The sequence below is a fragment of the Oratosquilla oratoria genome, chromosome 9, assembly GCF_046742065.1.
Source record: "Oratosquilla oratoria isolate Oo_2021 chromosome 9, ASM4674206v1, whole genome shotgun sequence".
In the NCBI taxonomy this organism is placed as follows: domain Eukaryota; kingdom Metazoa; phylum Arthropoda; class Malacostraca; order Stomatopoda; family Squillidae; genus Oratosquilla; species Oratosquilla oratoria.
In genome coordinates, this window is record NC_134785.1 from 51,880,384 (window position 1) to 51,900,055 (window position 19,672).

At 39.7% G+C, this 19,672-nt stretch overlaps 1 protein-coding gene across 3 annotated transcripts in view; it reads right to left on the minus strand.

Annotated features, from left to right (window-relative positions):
• LOC143028404 (rho guanine nucleotide exchange factor 10-like protein) overlaps positions 1-19,672 on the minus strand; it is a 198,804-nt gene that overhangs the window by 56,391 nt on the left and 122,741 nt on the right. Inside the window, exon 1 of one of the 3 annotated variants that reach the window (XM_076190435.1) lies at positions 18,171-18,609. The exons of the other annotated variants lie outside the window; for them this stretch is intronic. Coding sequence (XP_076046550.1) covers positions 18,171-18,243 — 73 coding nt within the window. The 5' untranslated portion in view covers positions 18,244-18,609. Of the gene's footprint in view, positions 1-18,170; positions 18,610-19,672 lie in introns of those variants that run through there. 3 annotated transcript variants of the gene reach the window in all.

Genomic DNA, 19,672 nt, shown 5'->3' on the forward strand with positions numbered 1-19,672 from the left:
TGGTAACTGAACGTTTACGTCTATTTAAAACGAATAGACGAAAACGTCCGGTTACAAATTATTCAACTTTCCCTGTGGTTTCTCCACAAACACACACACACACACTCTTTCGGGAGGGAAATAGATGTCGACCACGAGTCCAACACGTGATCAAAGACCATGGTGAATCACACACACACATACACTGAATGAGGAAACAGTGAGTGCTAAAACTATACACGACTTTAAGAACAACCTGGATGCGGAAAGATACAAAAGCGGGTCACTACGAGCATAGCTCTCTTCCCGTAAAATACAACCAAGTCAACAACGAGGTAAATACACAAACACGCACCCACACAATCATGATTAAGATACTAAGGCGCCTCGCCGCCGCCGCTGTCTCAGCCCGGCCTGGACGTAACCCAGATCCTCTTCTTGGAATCTATAAGTCGTCGACTGCGCGAAGAGGCAGGAGAGACTCGAACAGGTCAGCTGTGACCGAGACGATGATGGTGGTCGCAGGCGAAAAGTGACGAGGTGAGTGTGCGAGGTTGAACGAGGCGCCGCGCCGTGGCCGCCCGCGGGTCCTGTTTCAGACAGCAAAGGCAGGTGTGATTCACCTTGGTCTTCTGGACCACGTGTTGGACTCGTGATCCACAGCTGTTTCCCTCCCGGAAGAGAGCTCAGAGCTCGTATGACCGATCTATGGGTAATGCTGTGACCTTGCACGCATACACACACACCCAACTCCCCGCCCACGAGAATTGGAGTAACGACCCGAAGCGCAGCGGTACTGAAATTATTTCGGCCCTGGGCAGGATTCGAACCCGGACCACCGTAGTGATAGTCGGGGACTCTACCAACCGCGGTGTGTGTGTGTAATAATAATAATAATAATAATAATGTTTATTGGGTATAGCAGAATTACTGCTGAAAATATACACCCTACAAGATTTTAACAATGTAAAACTATGACAGTGAAAAGATGTTGTTACAAGTATTCAAAAAACAAGACAAAAAACAGTAAGCTGAGGAGTAGGTGTGTAGTACAAGGTTAATTCTTGCCGATTAAGTCCATAAATGTTGGTATGAGGCTCTTCTTATACTGGTCGCTGTGTGTGTGTGTGTGTGTATGTATGTGTGTGTGCGCGTGTGTGGGGGGTCGCTCCAGCAAAACAGGATTTAATTTCGTTTAATATTCTTTGTTTTTATCTATCAATTCGTTTCATCTCTTTGTTTATTCTTTATTACTGTTATTTTTGTGTTTGAAACATGTTGAAGACAAGTGTGTCACCTACATTAGGGTGCGTCTACACCTGTCACCAACATGTATGCAACATTAAAAAAAACCGGTCCAGCAGGGATGCCACAACTTTCCTATGTATCCGCGTTTCCCCACCTGGGGGTGCTGAAATCAATTATAGGGGGTGCTGGGAAGTGATGCACACAAAAATCACATTAATATATGTATACTTGATTACCCAGATGTGACTATCTGCCTTTTCCTCCATGCTATTTTCTTTTTCTGTGGTGTTCTTATTTCTTCTACAAACAATATTGTCAATTTGTTTCAGTTCTAAGGAATCAAGAAAATAAATCATCAAGCAGTACACTTGACTTTCTTTTATCCTTCTAATAAACAAGATAGGGGTGCTGGATTGCTTAGATATGACAACAAGGGGTGCTATGGTCGGAAAAGGTTGGGAAACGCTGTTATATATATTCAACAAGAACATAAACCCGCAGAGTGTATATCACCTTGCAAACCACGAAAAGGGTCGCCAATTATTCAAGAACTAAACAGTCAGTGACTCCTCAAGGACTGCCATATCAGCCTTACCCTCATGCAAACATATCTTTATGATCACAAAGATCACCCTTATGCCAGCAGGCATTAAGGACGTGTTTACATGGTCATCGTCCCAACTGCGTCACTGGGGTGGCCACTAATCGATGACAGGGGTCTCGGCAACAAGGTTATAAGGCTACAAGGCTATGAGGTCGACTCATCGATCTCATAGCTATACGCACTAAAACCCTTTGGATATCTCATCACTTGAATGGAATCGCTTGATGCCAGTTAGAATAAATCAGTGGTTCCCAAACTGGGGATAAATTACCCCCTGGGGGTAATTTAATAAATTTTCGGGGGTAATGGAAGGGTGACGAAAAAAAATCTGAAAATCAAGAAGCCAAGAATTCCTCAACTAGCTTCAAAACATGCAATTACATCCATCCTACTGATGTTCACGATATTTTGGGCAATAATCATTATATATTACAATGTTCAAATACAATAAATAAATGAAAATATCTCTAGTATTTCAATTTAGCCACATATATCAATGTTGACTACATTTTATGAAAGGGGTAACGTGGTTAACGTGGCACGTTAACTTGGGTAACAAACTGAATAACTTTGGGAACGACCGGAATAAATTAACGAGACGAAAACTAGGCGATACCTAGATGGGTCAGTTAAGGTGAAATTATTTTTATCTATTTATTACTTATTTCCTAAACCTTTGGGTATAGCGAAGGGGATTTTTCCTTCAATAGGTCGTCTTATGACCGCACAAGGATATGTGTTAAGCCATTAATCTTACATATTTCATTCTCCCAAACGCCTGACGAACTTATCTAACCGTGTGACCTTCTCCACTCCGGCTCATCTCGACGATCATCATAAGAATGGAGGAGACTGCAAGCGACCATAAGGCCTACACTAGGCAGTTCCATGTCCTTTTCCACCTATCCTTATCCATAAAGTTATCTAAATTTCTCTTAAAATAATCAATATTATTGTTTCAGCGCACTATTTGGTTACGTTAATTCCATTCGTCGACCACTGTAGTGGTAAATCAGTCCTTCCCTATTTCCTCCTTAAACATAAATTTGTCCAAATCAAATTCATTACTACGAGTCCTGCCCTGCAGAGTAGATATGATGACCTTGCCTACATCATCAGTCAGGAAATAGATTTAATTTGGAAGTGGGTAGACGCAACATCTCAAAATCGTGTAGTTAATGAATGGAATAAACTTGCTGCAGAGGCAGTGCAATGTAGTTTCGAAGTTTTAAGTTTCATTTAGACAAACACCTAAGCAAGATGCTGTAAGTACTGTCATTTATTTTATATTTTTTATATTAGCTATTTATTTGTTTGTTATTATTTGTCTGTTTGTTTATTATTTGCTTGATTTTCATTTATTATTAGTGATATGTCAATTTATTATTTACTATTTACCTGTTTTTATTTAACTATATCTATGTATTTTTTTATTATTATCTATTCTATAATTATTATTCATTTATTATTATTATCATATATTTTTCGCAGCTGACCTAGTTATGGACCAAAAGGTCTATCGCCATGCGCCGCCTTTGTAATCCTTTGATATATTTGAATTCCTTTATTAGATCACCCCGCACTGTTATGTATGAACAGGTGTTTTATTATGCTTGACGTCACACAAATTCCATTCAACCGTGTTTGGTGACGTAACTCCCTCCTTGGCGTCCTTATTCTAAATGCCGTCAGGCGATTTTATTTAGTTGTGGAAAAAACTTCTATAAATGCCAAGGTAATGATGAGTGACCCCTGACCATAGTTTCTATTCGCCTGAGCGCTATTTGTTAATGTTATAGAATCTATAGTTATAGTAAATATTACCTACTTCCAGGGAAATACGGTAACCGGCTGGCATGGATGATATAATATCCCAAATTGGGTAAACGCACAGCAAATGAAACAAATTCCTCTTGGACTTTTGGTGACCAGTTTTCGTATTTGCTAACAAACATGTAGAAAACTATCGTATTGATTCACCCACGATTAAACTAAGGGGGGGGGGTAAGCCGTGTACTGAATCTGTGGGGGTACACCTACCTCGGCCCTCAGGCCCTCGTGGCGGTTTGACCGTTATACGTTACACTGCATTTGAATCACGAAGTGTTTCGTCGTGAGGCGGATCGAGACACTTCAACCTCTCCCTCCCTCCCTTCCTCTCCAGGTGCTCAGGTGAGATTGGGTGTCTTGTCTGCTGTGTGTGAGTGTGTCCTTTGGTACGTACGACAAGACTAGCACTGGCGGTTTTTTATTTCTTATTTTTTTCTAATCATAAGACCAAAAACTTAATAAATACAGTACTAGAGGGTTAAGGAAATGTCCAAGAAATGATCTAATTGAATATAACGAATTAAATTCAAATTTGTGTATTTCCTGTATATAAATCTATGTGTGTGTCCTTTGATACGTACAATAAGACTATCACTGGCGTTTTTTATCTTTTTTTTCAATCATAAGACAAAAACTTAATAAATAAATAAAGTACTAGAGGGTTAAAACGTGTCGAAGAAATTATCTAATTGGTCCGTACATTAAGATTATCACTGGCGGTTATTTAATTTTTTTCATGACAAAAACTTAATAAATAAATAAATTAATAAACACAGTACTAGAGGGTTAAAAAAACGTCAAAGAAATTATGTAATTGAAAAGTACATTAAGACTATCTAATTGATACGTACAATAAGGCTATCACTGGCGTTTTTTTCAATCATAAGACAAAAACTTAATAAATAAATAAATAAATACAGTACTAGAGTTAAGAAAATGTCGAAGAAATTATCTAATTGAGTATAACGAATTAAATCCAAATTGTGTATTTCCTATAAATAAATCCTTTGATACGTACAATAAGACTATAGCTGGCGTTTTTCTTTTCAATCACAAGACAAAATCTTGATAAATACAGTGCTAGAGGGCCAAGAAAATGTCGAAGAAATTATCTAATTAAGTGTAACGAATTAAATTCAAAGTTGTGTCTTTCCTATTACAAATCACAAGACAAAAACTTAATCAATAAATAAATAAATACAGTACTAGAGGGTTAAGAAAATGCCGAAGAAATTGTCTATTTGAGTATATCGAATTAAATTCAAAATTGTGTATTACCTATATATAAAATCCACGGGTCCATCCTTAGTGAAAAACAATGAAACTAAGACGAAATGTAAATAAACACGATAACGAGACAGCCTGACACGAAATGCGACCTCAAAGCATGAATTGTGTACTTGTCAGAGGCATTTGATAAAAAAAAAAAAAAAAAAAGTTTGTTGGATATCTTGTATCAAACTTCAACCGTTCTGGGTGTCACTTGTTCCCGATCCTCCGACTGTCGTCAGGCGATTTAATTCACTTCTGTGGCACCTCTACCCACAGTCTTTTATTATTATAATTTCGTTACTAAATCCTTTGTAACCCATCATGCCAATGGCCACCAATCTCTCTCTCCCTCTCTCTTTCTCTCTTCTTTCCGACTTCCAAGTCTAATACAACCAGGAATTGTAAATCACGTAGGTGGACGACTGAACAAATATGTGTGTGTGTGTGTGTGTGTGTGTGTATGTGTGTGTGATTCACCACAATGGACTTGGATCACGTGTTGGACTCGTGATCAACAACTATTTCCCTCCCGGAGGAGAGCTCAGAGCTCATATATGACCGATCTATGGGTAATGCTGTGACCTTACACGCACACACACACACCCAACTCCCCGCCCACGAGAGTTGGAGTAACGACTCACAGCACAGCGATACTGAAATTATTTCAGCCCTGGGCGGGATTCGAACCCGGACTGCCGTAGTGGCGGCGGCGGCGGCGGCCGGGAACTGTAACAACCGCGCCATCGAGTCGTATGTGTGTGTGTTTACCTAGTTGTATTATGCGGGACAGGAGCCATGCTCGTAGTGGCCCGTCTTTGTATCTTTCAGCATCAAGTTTGTTCTTAAATTCTTGAATAGTGTTTGCACACACTGTTGCCTTATCTAATTCATTCCAGATATCCACAACTCTGTGTGTTTGTGTGTGTGTGTGTGTGTGTGTGTGTGTGTGTGTGTGTGTGTGTGTGTGTGTTTACCTAGTTGTATTTTACGGGAAGGGGAGCTACGCTCGTGGTGTCCCGCCTTTGTATCTCGCAGTGTCTAGTTTGCTCTTAAATTCATGAATGGTTTTTGCAAACACTATTTTTTCGTCCAGTTTGTTCCAAGTGTCCACCACTCTATGTGGAAAACTGTTCTTCTTCAGATCTCTTCTATAACTATCTTTTTTGAGTTTCTTTCCATGTCCTCTTGTGTTTCTTTTTTCCCAGTGTAACAAGTCCTCTCTATCGAGTATTTCTGTGTCCTGGGTGGGATTCGAACCTGGACCGTCGTAGTGGCGGCGACGGCGGCCGGGAACTCTAACCACTGCGCCATCGAGTCATGTGTGTGTGTGTGTGTGTGTGTGTGTGTGTGTGTGTGTGTGTGTGTGTGTGTGTGTGTGTGTGTGTGTGTATTCACCTTGGTCTTTTGGATCACGTGTTGGACTCGTGATCGACAGCTATTTCCCTCCCGGAAGAGAGCTCAGAGCTCGTGTGTGTGTGTGCTTGTTGTCCACATCCTTTGTTAATTAAGCCCCCTCCCCCCAACCACCAAACTGGCTTGTTTATGTCGAAACCCAAGGTGGTGGAATGCTGGTGACGTCACTGCCCACTTGGGCCATGGGGCGGGAGGGAGGGAGGGATGGTTGGCGGCTGATTCAATCGGCCGGGGAAGCGAGCCGAGCTGCTCTAAGGTCACATATCCGACTGGGCGCCTTAACAAGGGCCCACATGTTCACGAGATGCCTTGTGACTGTCGCTGGGCTGGCCACTGGCCACTGGCGGGCGAGATGGCCCTCTGGGGGGTCCGTCCGTCACAATGTGGTCAGTGTGGCCGTAGCTTTCGTGTCGGGCAGACGTCTTGATTGGCGTCGAATTCCAAAACATGCGGGTTTTCGATCACATGTCCAACGCTTTCTATGCCACATGTGGTAGACGCGTGTGATGAATAAAATCACCTGGCGGCAGTCAGGGGGTCAGCTAAGCGGGCCAGGTTCGAACCCATTTCAGCTTCAGGCGGAATACCACGGACTTTGATAAAAAATCACTTGGCGAAATGGGGGGAAAGGACCACCGGGAGGGTAAGGGTCCCGGGGTCTACATCTCCGAGTTCTTGTTTTCATCACGTTCAAGGTCAAAGGTTCAGGATCACCACACTGGGATGGGGTTACGATCGAGGTGTCCCGTCACACCGTCTCATCCATTACCCAAAGTTTGCCCCGAAATAAAATAATATTCCAGGCCTGGATTTTCTTTAACGCGTTTCACAAGTTTGGTCTAACTTTGTGGAGAGCTTTGCTTCTCATTTCCTTCGAGCAATCTATCGTCTTTAAAATCTTACTCTGACCACTTGTTGCTCTTTCAATCAACACTAACAGATCTCTCTCTCTCTATTCATTCATTTATTCCACTCCCTTCTATGCAGCTTCTGCGACTGAGGTCTGCAGAGACGTAAAGAGAAGTACTAAATAAATGCATGGCATCGTATATATAGACATAAATATGTGTGTGTGTGTGTGTGTGTGTGTGTGTGTGTGTGTGTGTGTGTGTGTGTGTGTGTGTGTGTGTGTGTGTGTGTGTGTGTGTGTGTGTGTGTGTGTGTGCGTGCGTGTGTGTGTGTGTATGTTTAAGACAGATTGAACATTGTTAGAAGCTCTGCCATGGGATACGAACCCTGACCTGTGATTATGCACCCACAGGTCAGGGTTCGAATCCCTTGGGAGAGCTTCTAAAAATGTTCAACACACACACACACACACACATATAAAGATATTATGCCCTCGCGGATAAAAATTAACTGATATATAGGATTCCATATTAAGAATATCCAGATTCAAGAAATCGCCAATATCGGCAACATTAATTTTGAGGTATAAACAACATAAAAATAAAATAAACAGTATTAACAAGAAGGCACATTCTTTCATGTTCTGACACATTTCCCAACTGTCGTTTCCGTTCAGAATATGAAGAATTTCCTCGCAGGGAAGGGTTACGAAGGAGAGCAGGATACCTAGTTCCATCACTCCGACCAACTGAAGTCGCCATTCTTATGGAAGGAGTCACCCACGTTACGTTTATCCCCGAGTGACACTTATCTTCTTTTTTCTTTCTTTTTATCGTGGTTGCCGTCAAGTCAGTTTATCCATCTCCGTGGTAACTTGAGATCTCAAGGAGTGTATCATGTACGTCTTCCTTTTACAGTGACGATCTATCGACAGAATAAAATCGCTTGACATTTGACTGAAAAAAGTCACCGTTTTCGGTAGAGAGATAACATTTGTTTGACATCACACACACACACAGAGTTAAAATCTTCAACGTTTTCTATAATACATTGTAAAGCTGTGCTCGTACGTTGATAACATGTAATTAGCAAATGTATTCCCTCCCCGACAACCAGCGTTTCTATCCTTGGGAGATAATATCGCGTCCAAGAAGTGGAATCGTGAGAGATGGAGTGAAAGAGGAATTTAAGAAAGGTAGGAGAAAGGAGTTCACAGCAATTAGCATTTTTCTTTTAGCAGAGATCATCCTCTAATAAAACATAATGCTACGTAGCTCTGGCACGTAGGGGTGTAGGCAGTCCCTGAAATATTAAACGCATTGATGCAATCAAAACCCTACACGAGGTGATTAATTCAGTGTCACAGTTAAGGTTAATCCAACAATTTCTCTACCGAGGTCCTACGGATATTAATAAAATCGCCTGAAGGCAGCCAGAACACGAAGAACAGTTCTTGGTACTTTGATAACAAAACCAAAAACAACACATGAACACATCAGAACAACATCGGCTTCTTTAAAGCCCAAAATGAGATGATCATTGAATAACACGTGTGTGTACCTTGTCAGTCAGGGTTAGGTCTGAGTCCAGGCGACTGTACTTAGGTCAAACTCTGTGTCACAGATTCGTAAAGCACGAACGTTGGAAGTTTTCGTATATACACATTGCTCTGTATGCTGTTAAAAAATGGAATTTGATGTAGAAAAAGTACATGGAAAGTCTACTTTTATTTTAGCATATCACTGTTTTTATCACAGAATTGCAAAACAAGAACATAGGCCTAGATCTTATGAATAACTAAAATAAGCAAGTACATTAAAATCTGTACTTAAATCCAAGTACAAATACACGTACTACCCTGATGTCACACGTGCGATGTGGAAATCCTGTTATAATTGGTGTACAGTATTTGGCCCGGTAACTGACTTCGAAAATTTCCTTCATTCCCCTTCTTGGTGCTTATACGAAGTCTGGCCCTTCCAACTCCCCCTCCCCCTCCCGCCTTCCACCTTTTTTCTGACAGATCTGCCAATACGCAATCATTGGGCAGATACAACTGCTGTCTTGTCAACAGACAAGCCCTACGAAGTCAACAGACATCCCTACGAAGTCAACAGACAGACCTACGAAGTCAACAGACATCCCTACGAAGTCAACAGACAGACCTACGAAGTCAACAGACATACCTACGTAGTCAACAGACAGACCCACCTCTGCATGGTCAAGAGCAGAAGCTCGATGTAACGACCAAATGGAGGTTATGCTTGGCCTCCCAGCATGAGATTAGGCTTACAAAGACTGTAATGCGAGGTGGTTAGAGATGAGAGTCTTATCAGCGGGCGATATTCCTTGTTGCCCCTGAGAAGGAGCTGCCCTAAGAGCCCTTCTTTGTTGGACGGGGCGCCTCTACGGTGTATATATATTGAGCCTCGAATCTCGGGGCGCCTTGACACACTTCCCTTACACAGAGAACCCTCGCATGGATTCAAGGTCGATCTATGTCTGGTTTAAGGCTGAGTTCTGGTTCAGGGCATTGGGGGGAAGGAAAAAAGGAATGCAGGTAAAAAGAACACACACACAGACGGAAAGAGAGAGAGAGAGAGAGAGAGAGAGAGAGAGAGAGAGAGAGAGAGAGAGAGAGAGAGAGAGAGAGAGAGAGAGGGAGGGAGAGGGAGAGGGAGAGGGAGAGGGAGAGAAATGGGAGAGAGGGAGAGAGAGAAAGCGGAGAGGGAGAGAGAAATAGAAAGATAGATTATATTCTACTCAGTCTTGCGGTGACACAACAGGCTATTCACTGGAAGCCACATACAACTGAATAAAACAGCCCGGCAACAGGATAACAACAGTATGCAGGTTTGATAAAAGAATGTTCACAATCTCCACGTGAAGTCAAATCCATGCCAGAGGTGCAATGGAAAATAATAAAAATCATCCGGCGGCTGCCAGAAGCAAAGAATCGCCCACGCCAATACGTAACGGGGTAACTGCCTCCCGTGACTAAACGTATTGCGATTGCCACACTACTTAGACCTAACTTTAGGGGTGCTGAGATTGGGAAAGGTTAAGTAAACACTGACATTAACAGATGGAAAAATAAGGAATTAAACATTCGTTGCCATGAACAACGCTTTCTATTTTTTTCTTTTTTCTTGAACGATTCTGCAACACTTTGCCCTTCGCATACTGAAACCACAATTTTCTTATTCAAATACAAACGCAGTGACTCTTTAATGGAAACAGACACTACATGCAACTGAATAAAATCACCTATCAGCAACCACACAAACGCCCAAGCATCACACAAGTAATACCTACTTGGTAGTGTCTATAATAAACAAATTCCCGACGTACAAATTTACTTCTTAAGTTCACAGTTTTGAAACTCGAGCGGCTTTCAATGCTCACGGACCTATGCTATCATCATCATGATTTCAACAGGATACTTAAACACTCTGTCGTGTTGATAACAAGCGCTCGTGTCATGCAACGCTACACAAATGTCACGAGCAGTAGACGCATTAGAAGAAGCGGTCACTACTGACTCCGCCCGAAGCAGAAAATAAAAACTCGAACATATTACTCTCGGTGAAAGATCGTACTGTATGCATCTGCCTCGCACCAAGCGATACTCGACCAAGCGTGCCTAAAATATTTTGTGGTTTTGGTGGTTTTTGTACCGTCTAGAAGGCTCAGGAACGAGATGGACTCCCAACTGATCCATCGAGCGTCCCCCCACCCCCTCATCATCATCATTCTTCTTCCAGCTTTGGCAAAGCAAGTGTGACCGACAGCAACGGAGCACACGCTCGGGCTTACGTGACCCCAGTTCTTGCAACTAGCAACTTGCAAGGGTAAATGAAATGCGAGACAGGACCTGACCCTGGTGCAACAACGAGGCTGCAGCGTGTCCCGAGTGTAAACTCTTTCAGACAAGATCTATTCACACTGTTTTGCACTCCTATCAACAGTATATTAGCATCGCTTTACACACAAACACGCCGCAAAACAACTTGTGTATATGTTTTTTCTTACTATTAGGAGCAACGATAGTATCATCAGCGTTAATGGAGTACTTATTAACATGCAAGGATGTAAATGGACTTCTGAGACGCGTGCTGTAGTGTCCTGCCTGCACATTTTATATAAATTTCATGCCTTATTTCCTTCCGTATCTTGCGCATAACTTATTTTTCGCTAAACTTCTCCTGATGATTTTATTCACCTCCGTGGCTATCGCCTGGCATCTTTATTTCCGTGGCACCCCAACATCCCAAACCCACGGCACTGAGGAGAAAAGCTTACAAAAGCATTTATATTAGCCTCAAGGCTATTACAAATAATTTGGGTTTATGTGGGGTCGGCGTGAGTGGGCATCTGGTCGTGCAACTGTGACCGCGGTTGGGTGGTGCATGCATTACTGTGTCTGCGTACTGTAGTATATGTCGACCAGACGACCACGAGATCTTAAATAGTTTTATCCATTTATCTACTTATGTATTTATTTTATTATTTACATATATTCATATCTATCTTTTTTCTTGTTTCCCTAGGTACATCCAGGCCTCAAAACATTTATTTCAATGCAATCATAATCTACAATGATAACAATTCGTTGTTTTCCTTTTCCCGAATTTCAACGAATATGATAAGATAAACACTTATTTCAATGAAATAATCTACAATGATAACAAATCGTTATTTTCCTTTTCCCGAATTTTAACGCATAGAATCAAATAAAACCATGCCAGACTATGAAGTGTCGAATAAAACAATTGATGAGATAAAAACCCGAACTGTAAAAAATATATATAGATAAAAAAAAATTGTTTGCAGTTGCACAAAATGAGGAATCAAACCACTCGAAATATCCTTCTTGAGTTGTCATACAGCTGACCATATTATTAAAAAAATCAAAACTCAAAGTCATGAAGGGGTATTATGGTCTATAACAGATAACACCCATCAGAGGCAGAAAGACCATGGCTAAAGACATCTAGCTAACATCTGATGCAATGAAGAAATGAAGGTTTCAGGCTTTATGCACGGGAGATAATCACGAAATGATGGTTCTGGTAAATGAAACTACGCATGAACATAAAATGTCACAAAAAGAGGAAAATAAGTAGCTGTTTACGTGAGAGCATCCAAATAAATGCGAAATTAAGACAAATTACACCATCACAGAAAGCAGACGGTGAAGGGAAAACAAAGGAAGGGCTAAAGTCTTCAACAGTAACGTCTTGATATTCAGGCAGACAAGTTCAGGCAAGATGTAATATCCAATAAATTCATTAAGGGAAACCAGCAGTAGTACATTATAAAGAGACAGACAACAAAACATTACAATTCAACACCGGGCAAGACAGATTGTATTTCATTAGAATCTGACATGGAGTTGGAGACTCACACTCAAGATAGACTGGACTTCAAAGGAGATCAATCAATCAATTGCCCCAGGTTTCTCTTACATTAGACCCATGGCTTCCAGGTAAGTGGCAACAGCCACAGGTTTAGCCCATAAGTCATACAAGAAAGAAATAATGTATTCTTGTCTGGGTCTAGCTAGTGTAGGGCATTGTAAGATGAGGCATTCAGTGTCCTCTGTCTGATTATTGTTTCTGTGGGGCTGATGTTGGTGAGCGCGTGGGTGTATTGACAAATTTGGTAGTCAGCCTTGAAGAGCTTGATTCATGATTTGAGAATCAACGTGATTTTGCATCAACATAATCTGTGGTACAGTCAGTAGGCTGTTGTAGATGTTTGATTAGTGTGCTGCTGATGCAGTATTTTCATTTACTTGGTTGTGTTTGTGTGATAGAACTGTGTATTTTATTTTCACAAGGTGTTCTATGGGAAGGATTCATGGTTCTGTGTGCACGAGTGGTTTTAGTGCATCCTATCTTTATTCTCAATGATTTGCTTTGTATAGTTTGTGTCTATTTATTTTCCTGATTGTTGAGAACCATACTGTGAAAATGTGGTCAAGTGTGGTTCTTAAGAATTGTTCAAAGACTGATTATATACTATTTGCCTTCTGGGATGCAAAGCCCATGCTTACAAATTAATCTATTATGTTCATTTTCTTGTTAGTCCTCACTGTCAGATGCCTGGCAAGTGGGTTCAAGATCATGTGTGTATCAAATGCGAGATCTAGAACTTTTGGGGTTCTTTCCAATGGAAGGGTCTAGCCATCTAATTTCACTATTGAATGTTTCTTTGAGTCATGGTTATACATTCACCAGCAAAAACTCATCAATCACCCACGAAGCAGGCAATGCAGACAATGACAGGAACACATTAAGGACAATGCCCCAAGCAACATATATAACACAGCAATACTGTGTCAAAAATTCATTTATCTGCATCTGTATGCTGAATATTTGTTTGAGTTTTGGAGGAAAAGCCATGCATATATCACGACAGCAGAAAAAAGAGGAAATAATCAGTGCAAGATCTATCAATCTATACTGTATATTGTGGATATCTTCACCCTAATAGGGAAGGTAGCCAGCCAAGGAGGAGGAGGAAAGAAAAAAAAAAAAATCAAAGGCAGGACGGATCTATCAGAATGGGGTGGAGGTCTACTAACCTAAACCTAGTAACAAACATCAACATTTTCAATTTAACAGACTAACAAATATGTGAGGAAAAGATAACTTATCCACATTATATTTATGCCACAATGAATTAGCAAATACTGTGAAGTGGTAAATATAAACTTTGGTCCACTTCTAAGGAATTACAACCACGCACAAACAGAATTGCATTTAAGACGGAACAATGGGTCTCCTGCAACAGAGACCAGTGGCAAATGATTGATTACATTTAGGAAGATTCCCCACCTCTTCTAAATTTAAAGAATGGTTTGAAAAAAATGTAAGGAGGCAAGGAACTGCATTGAGTCGAACACCATATCAGGTTGCATACTGAGTGCAGAACTATACAAATCGCTCAATGGAAATTTCAAGAACTCACTGGACACAGAAAAGCTTCCATTCAAATGAAGGCAAACACAGTACAGTAATGGCACCCAATACCTATCTACAGGATGAGAAACCAGAAAGACCCAGCCAACTAGAGTCGCATTTGCCAAGGTAAGCTCAGCTGAGAAAGTAATAGGAAAGATGGTCCATGAAAAGTTTATTAAATATCTGGAAACCTACACATCAATATCCAATACTGAATCTTGTATTATATAAGGGAATCAGGTGAGTTAAATCTGAATATTTATCACAGATTCAGAGAATCCATTAAAAATATATACAATTCTTGGTAAAACACACGAGGTATATAAAACCAAATATAGGAAATATAATTATATGAATGATAAGAACAATGGAAAGAGAGAAGTGGACAACCTCAAAATATGCAAATAGTAGCATTCAAGGATTTAAGAATGGATCAGAAATTCTAAATATTGAATAACTTTTTATCCCATGGTGTTTGACTACAATTCTGAGTAGAATATCTTCCATACAAATATGTTTTCTCAAGATTTACTTTATTTTAGGTGCCAGATAGATAATCAAATTTATGTACAGGGAGTTGTTGTGCTCCCATCCCAATTACATTTCTTGCCATGGCCCTGAACACAAGCAATCAAGAACAACTCTATTTACCTTGAGAAACCCATTTTGATGAACAAGTGGCCTACTTATGAGTACAAGGAAAGAGTGAGCAATAAGAAAAAGGTATAAAGGAAGTACTGTACTGGGTGTATAATGCCTCTTCATCTCAACAAGGTCCCATAATAGCTACATGCAAGTGGTTCAAGTTATCCCTTATTGGACTGGTCTGAAGGTTCTCCAGTTTTACCCTCATTGCTTGTTGATGTTCGTGGATATTCATACATACAAGAGGGTAAGTTTTGATACTAACCATCTCAAAAGAAAATGGAAGAATATCCAAGACAAAAAATGACACTGTGACCAATTTCAGAAATATTACACAGGGTGTTCTATTAATATATATATATATATATATATAAACTGGTACTGAACATCCTTTTTAAGTCCATTAATAAAGGAGATTAAGCCATAGCTCTATAGTGGTACTGTATTGATAAAAGTCATCAAAGAAATAGTAGTGTTACCCATTCTCTCTTTCCAGTCTAGAATTTGCATAATGTCCGTACTCAGTGAATGCATAACCAATGATCAATTATAACCAAGGTCATAGATGACAAAGAATATATAAATAAATATGATGGTGAAAAGTTGACATTTTCATAAACCCAAACAAGTTAAGGTTATGTATCTTCCTAACTGTATTAATGAGGATGGGAACTATGGCCATAAGATACCAGTTTCATGCCTCCCATGGACATATTTGGGTTTAAATTAGTTAATATTCTCTGCAGGGACTGTTTCTTGATATAATTTATTCCAATAACATTAGTCAACATGTCCCAAGGAAACCAATAGCTGTATATTGTATGTTTTTGCATACAGAATCCAAAATATAATGTCCAATTTTTTCCGTCACCCACAGTTTTTGTGTTCCATGGTATGTTACATTGGCAACCCTGTGTCAGATTGTTATGCACTTTCAGCCAATCTGTTCTTCAAGTGAACCACATTTATTGAGTCAGGGAGATCTGAATGACCTTGTGTGGAATTTAAACTTGTCAAAAAAGCAATCTGAACTTCTTGCTTCCAGGTTAAAGGCTGGAATCATCTACAGAAAGAATCCAAAATTATTTTCTATTATAAGCGACATCACTTGAGGGTCGTGTGGTGTTTTGCAATGTTGTATATTCCGTTATGGAGGAACCCATGAATATGACAGGAATGAGTGGATCTTTATTGATTCTTCAAAAGTGAGCCTGAAAGTGGTTTTGCTCCACAATGGAAATAAGTTTCCATCTGTTTCTCTGCCCCATGCAGCTAACATGAAGAAGCTCCCATTAAAATAAAGTATGAAAAACATAGTGGAATATCCGTGGTGACCCAATGGTTGTGGCAATTTTACTTGGAATGCAGCTGGGTTACACAAATTTTTGTTGCTTCCTCTGTGAGTGGGACAGTTGGGATAAGAAAAATCATTATGAAATGTGTGGCCGAAACGATCTCTGACCTCAGGAGAGAAGAATGTTGTCAATCATCTTGTTGATTCAGAAAAAAAATTATCTGCCTCCTTTGCATATTTGAAAAATAAGTTTCCTAGAGTAAGTGACGCAAAAATCAAAAGAGGTATTTTTGCTGGACCACAGATTATGGAGCAGATGAGAGACCAGAATTTTGATGAAGAGCTAAATGAAATTGAAAAAGCTGCAGGGTTGTCATTTAAGTCTGCACAGAGTTTTTGGGGAACCACAAAGCAAATAACTATTCTGACATTGTAAAAGACCTACTGACATCCCACAAGGCCTTCTGATGCAATATGAGCCTGAAAATCCACTTCCTAGACTCTCACTTGGACTTTTTTCCCTGCAAATCTTGGCGCCGTAAGTGACGAGCATGGTGAGAGGTTTCACCAGGACATTCTGAACATGGAAACCCAGTATCAAGGGAAGTGAAGCCCTTTAATGTTGGCTGATTACTGATGGACCCTAAAAAGGGATCTCCCAGAAGCAAAATACACGCGAAAATCATACATTTCTATGTTTTAAAGGTAAGTTTCATTGAAATATCAGCCTCATTTATTAGTTATAATTTTCTTCAAAATTGAATATGGTATCACAGAAAAACTATACCTGATAGAAAAATTCTGAAAACATTTGAAATTACCAGAATTTTGTTTTTTATCAAGTTCACTTTTTGTTTGTGGGAAAGTTATTTTAATAAATGTATGCATCTACATAGTAGTTTGTACAGTATGTCCTGCATACGTACGATGTATGTACACATATATGAACATGTATGCGTGTATTTGATAGTGCCCCATACTGGGTACCGGCTGCATATATTTTAATCAATATATTTTCTCAACCTTCTTGAAAAAAAGATTAGGCATCTTCTCATAAGTTTTATGCCGTCAATATTTTATACTTTAGTGACAAGCCTCCAATTAAAATGATTGTGCCAACGAAACACTATGTATAATACGTATTAATATATACAGTAGTGTAACTTAGTACAAAATTCTTAGACGTTTGCCTAACATTTATATATATATAAAATGCTGCACAGAAGTTTTCTTTTTCTTTCTGAATTACTAATCTTTCGGATGACGTTAACCTGTTCAATATTGAACATCTTCAGCTGAGATGACGTCATTAACATATTTCAGTTTGGCAATTGCGGTGACGTACTTATTCATTTTAATATATCTACCAGTTACCGACTTCTCATTGCGGTGACGCAGTCTACATATATTACTCTCATTAACAACAGCTGGATTCAAACTCAGGAGTGTTTGAGTAACTCGATATAACAGGAACTGACGCATCTGAATAAATAACACGACCGACCACGCTTATTCACACCCACATTCTCGACGAAAAACACGAAACATTTGTTTATCTATTACATATGGATTAATAATAGTATTATTACATATGGATTAATAATAGTATAAGTTATATATATTAGAGCCACATAAAAATAGTATTTACATAATATACATAAACATAAAAATCGTTGCGCATTAATATCTGTACACTTAAAAAATCGGAAGTAACAATTCTGTCAACTCGCAGGAAGGTCTTTCCTGTTTTGGAAAAGCCAGTCTGTTACACAGTCATCCAACCGCCCACATACCGTAAAACGCCCACCTCCCACCCTTCAACCACATCCGCTCCACGCCATCCCAAGTCTACAGCCCAGTGACCCTAACACAGTCTACCCAGCTACGCTTGAGCACAGCCTCACGCTGAGGGGGTATGCATGCATACATTCCTTTTAACATATATCTACCACGAAGGAATAACAGTCACGTGGTGTACTAAATAGAAAAAAATGTCATACTTGAGCAGACTGTCATTCTTATTCAGTGGTTAAATAACAAGGCAGAAAACATGGAAAATTATGCTTACATTTGACCAGTACCACCGCTGTCTCCGTGTCCGATGATGCCATTCCATAGCTACCCTCGCGTATAGTCCTCATCTCCTCTCCTTGGGGGAGGGTTCAAAGCAACAGCGTAGCACGCTTGAACACAAATGGCGCCACTGTTTTCACATTACTATACACTTGCGGAATGCAAGATTACTACTTGACACATTACACTTCTTACACTGTTCACCCCCAACACACGACCGCCCACATAATATATCACAAAGGTTGGAAAAAAAATCACGATACATTAATTTCACTGGATTCTAAATATCTATGGCCGTTCATCATGCGTATTGGACAATAATCACTTCATAAGTGAAACGTGGTACTATATATTTTGAATTGCAGGAGGAAAAAAAAATCAAACATTTCACGAACGCACTGCACACCCTCTTCCTACCAGAGTAAGAACGACACTGGCTCGGAATGGGTTGGTCGGAGTCAACTGACCCATCAGACATCGTTACTCCTCAGCTGTTGTTCGTAAGCGAAGAAAATATCCTCAGTTATCCTGATTCAAACGTGATATTATACATTTGAACTTAATTTCTATTATATTTATCACTAATACCAATTGTGACAACAATACTGTAAAATTCTGACTCAAGTTACATCAAACGGAAAACGAAACACGATCTTCATGAATTGAAACACGGTTTGAGCGAAACTCATAGGGAAATTAACAAGGGTCACCACATTTTCGTCCCATATTTCCGTGAGATACAACTAGTTAAGCGTTGTTACTGCGCATTGTTATCAACCTAAATCTTCAATCAGTGTTTATTTCGAAATTACTATATAAAAAATCGTACAATAACGACAAATAAATATCTTGTTACGAACCACCAAATTTTATACATGTTCCCTTAGCAACATGAAATGGCCATACGATATGTCAAATGCATGAGAAACACCTGTAGTACAATTCTCTCATTATAAATATAACATCTGTTATTCTAGCACCAGAGGAAATGATATTTACCGCACCGCTCCTACTATATTCCCAGAAAACGACTCGTGTTGAATCATTCACTCACAAACACAATCACCTTTTTCTGTGAAATAAATTCCCATGACACATTCTCTAAAGATATGATTATTGTAGTTGTAGAAAAATTAAAAATAAAACAAAGACTAATCATTGGCATTAGATCACTTCCCAGCAAACGACATCATCAATGGACCACAAGGCAAAAATGCAAATACTGACACTATATCACAATGATAAATAATCTTTATCTCATTTATTGTATTCTGGAAGATAACCAATGGATGGATGGAGGTTCTTTGTCCTGAATCTGTGAAAATATTAGGGCGTATATGATATCTGGCACCTCATGTACCACAGAAAATGAAAGTGTTAAGGGGTGACTTACCTAAGTAGGAAAGGGGAGATAAACAAACGCGAATTTTATACCCTAGCTTTACCTTTGAGATTTTTTTCCTCATAATTTTCTAATTTTAAAATTAACCCTGACTT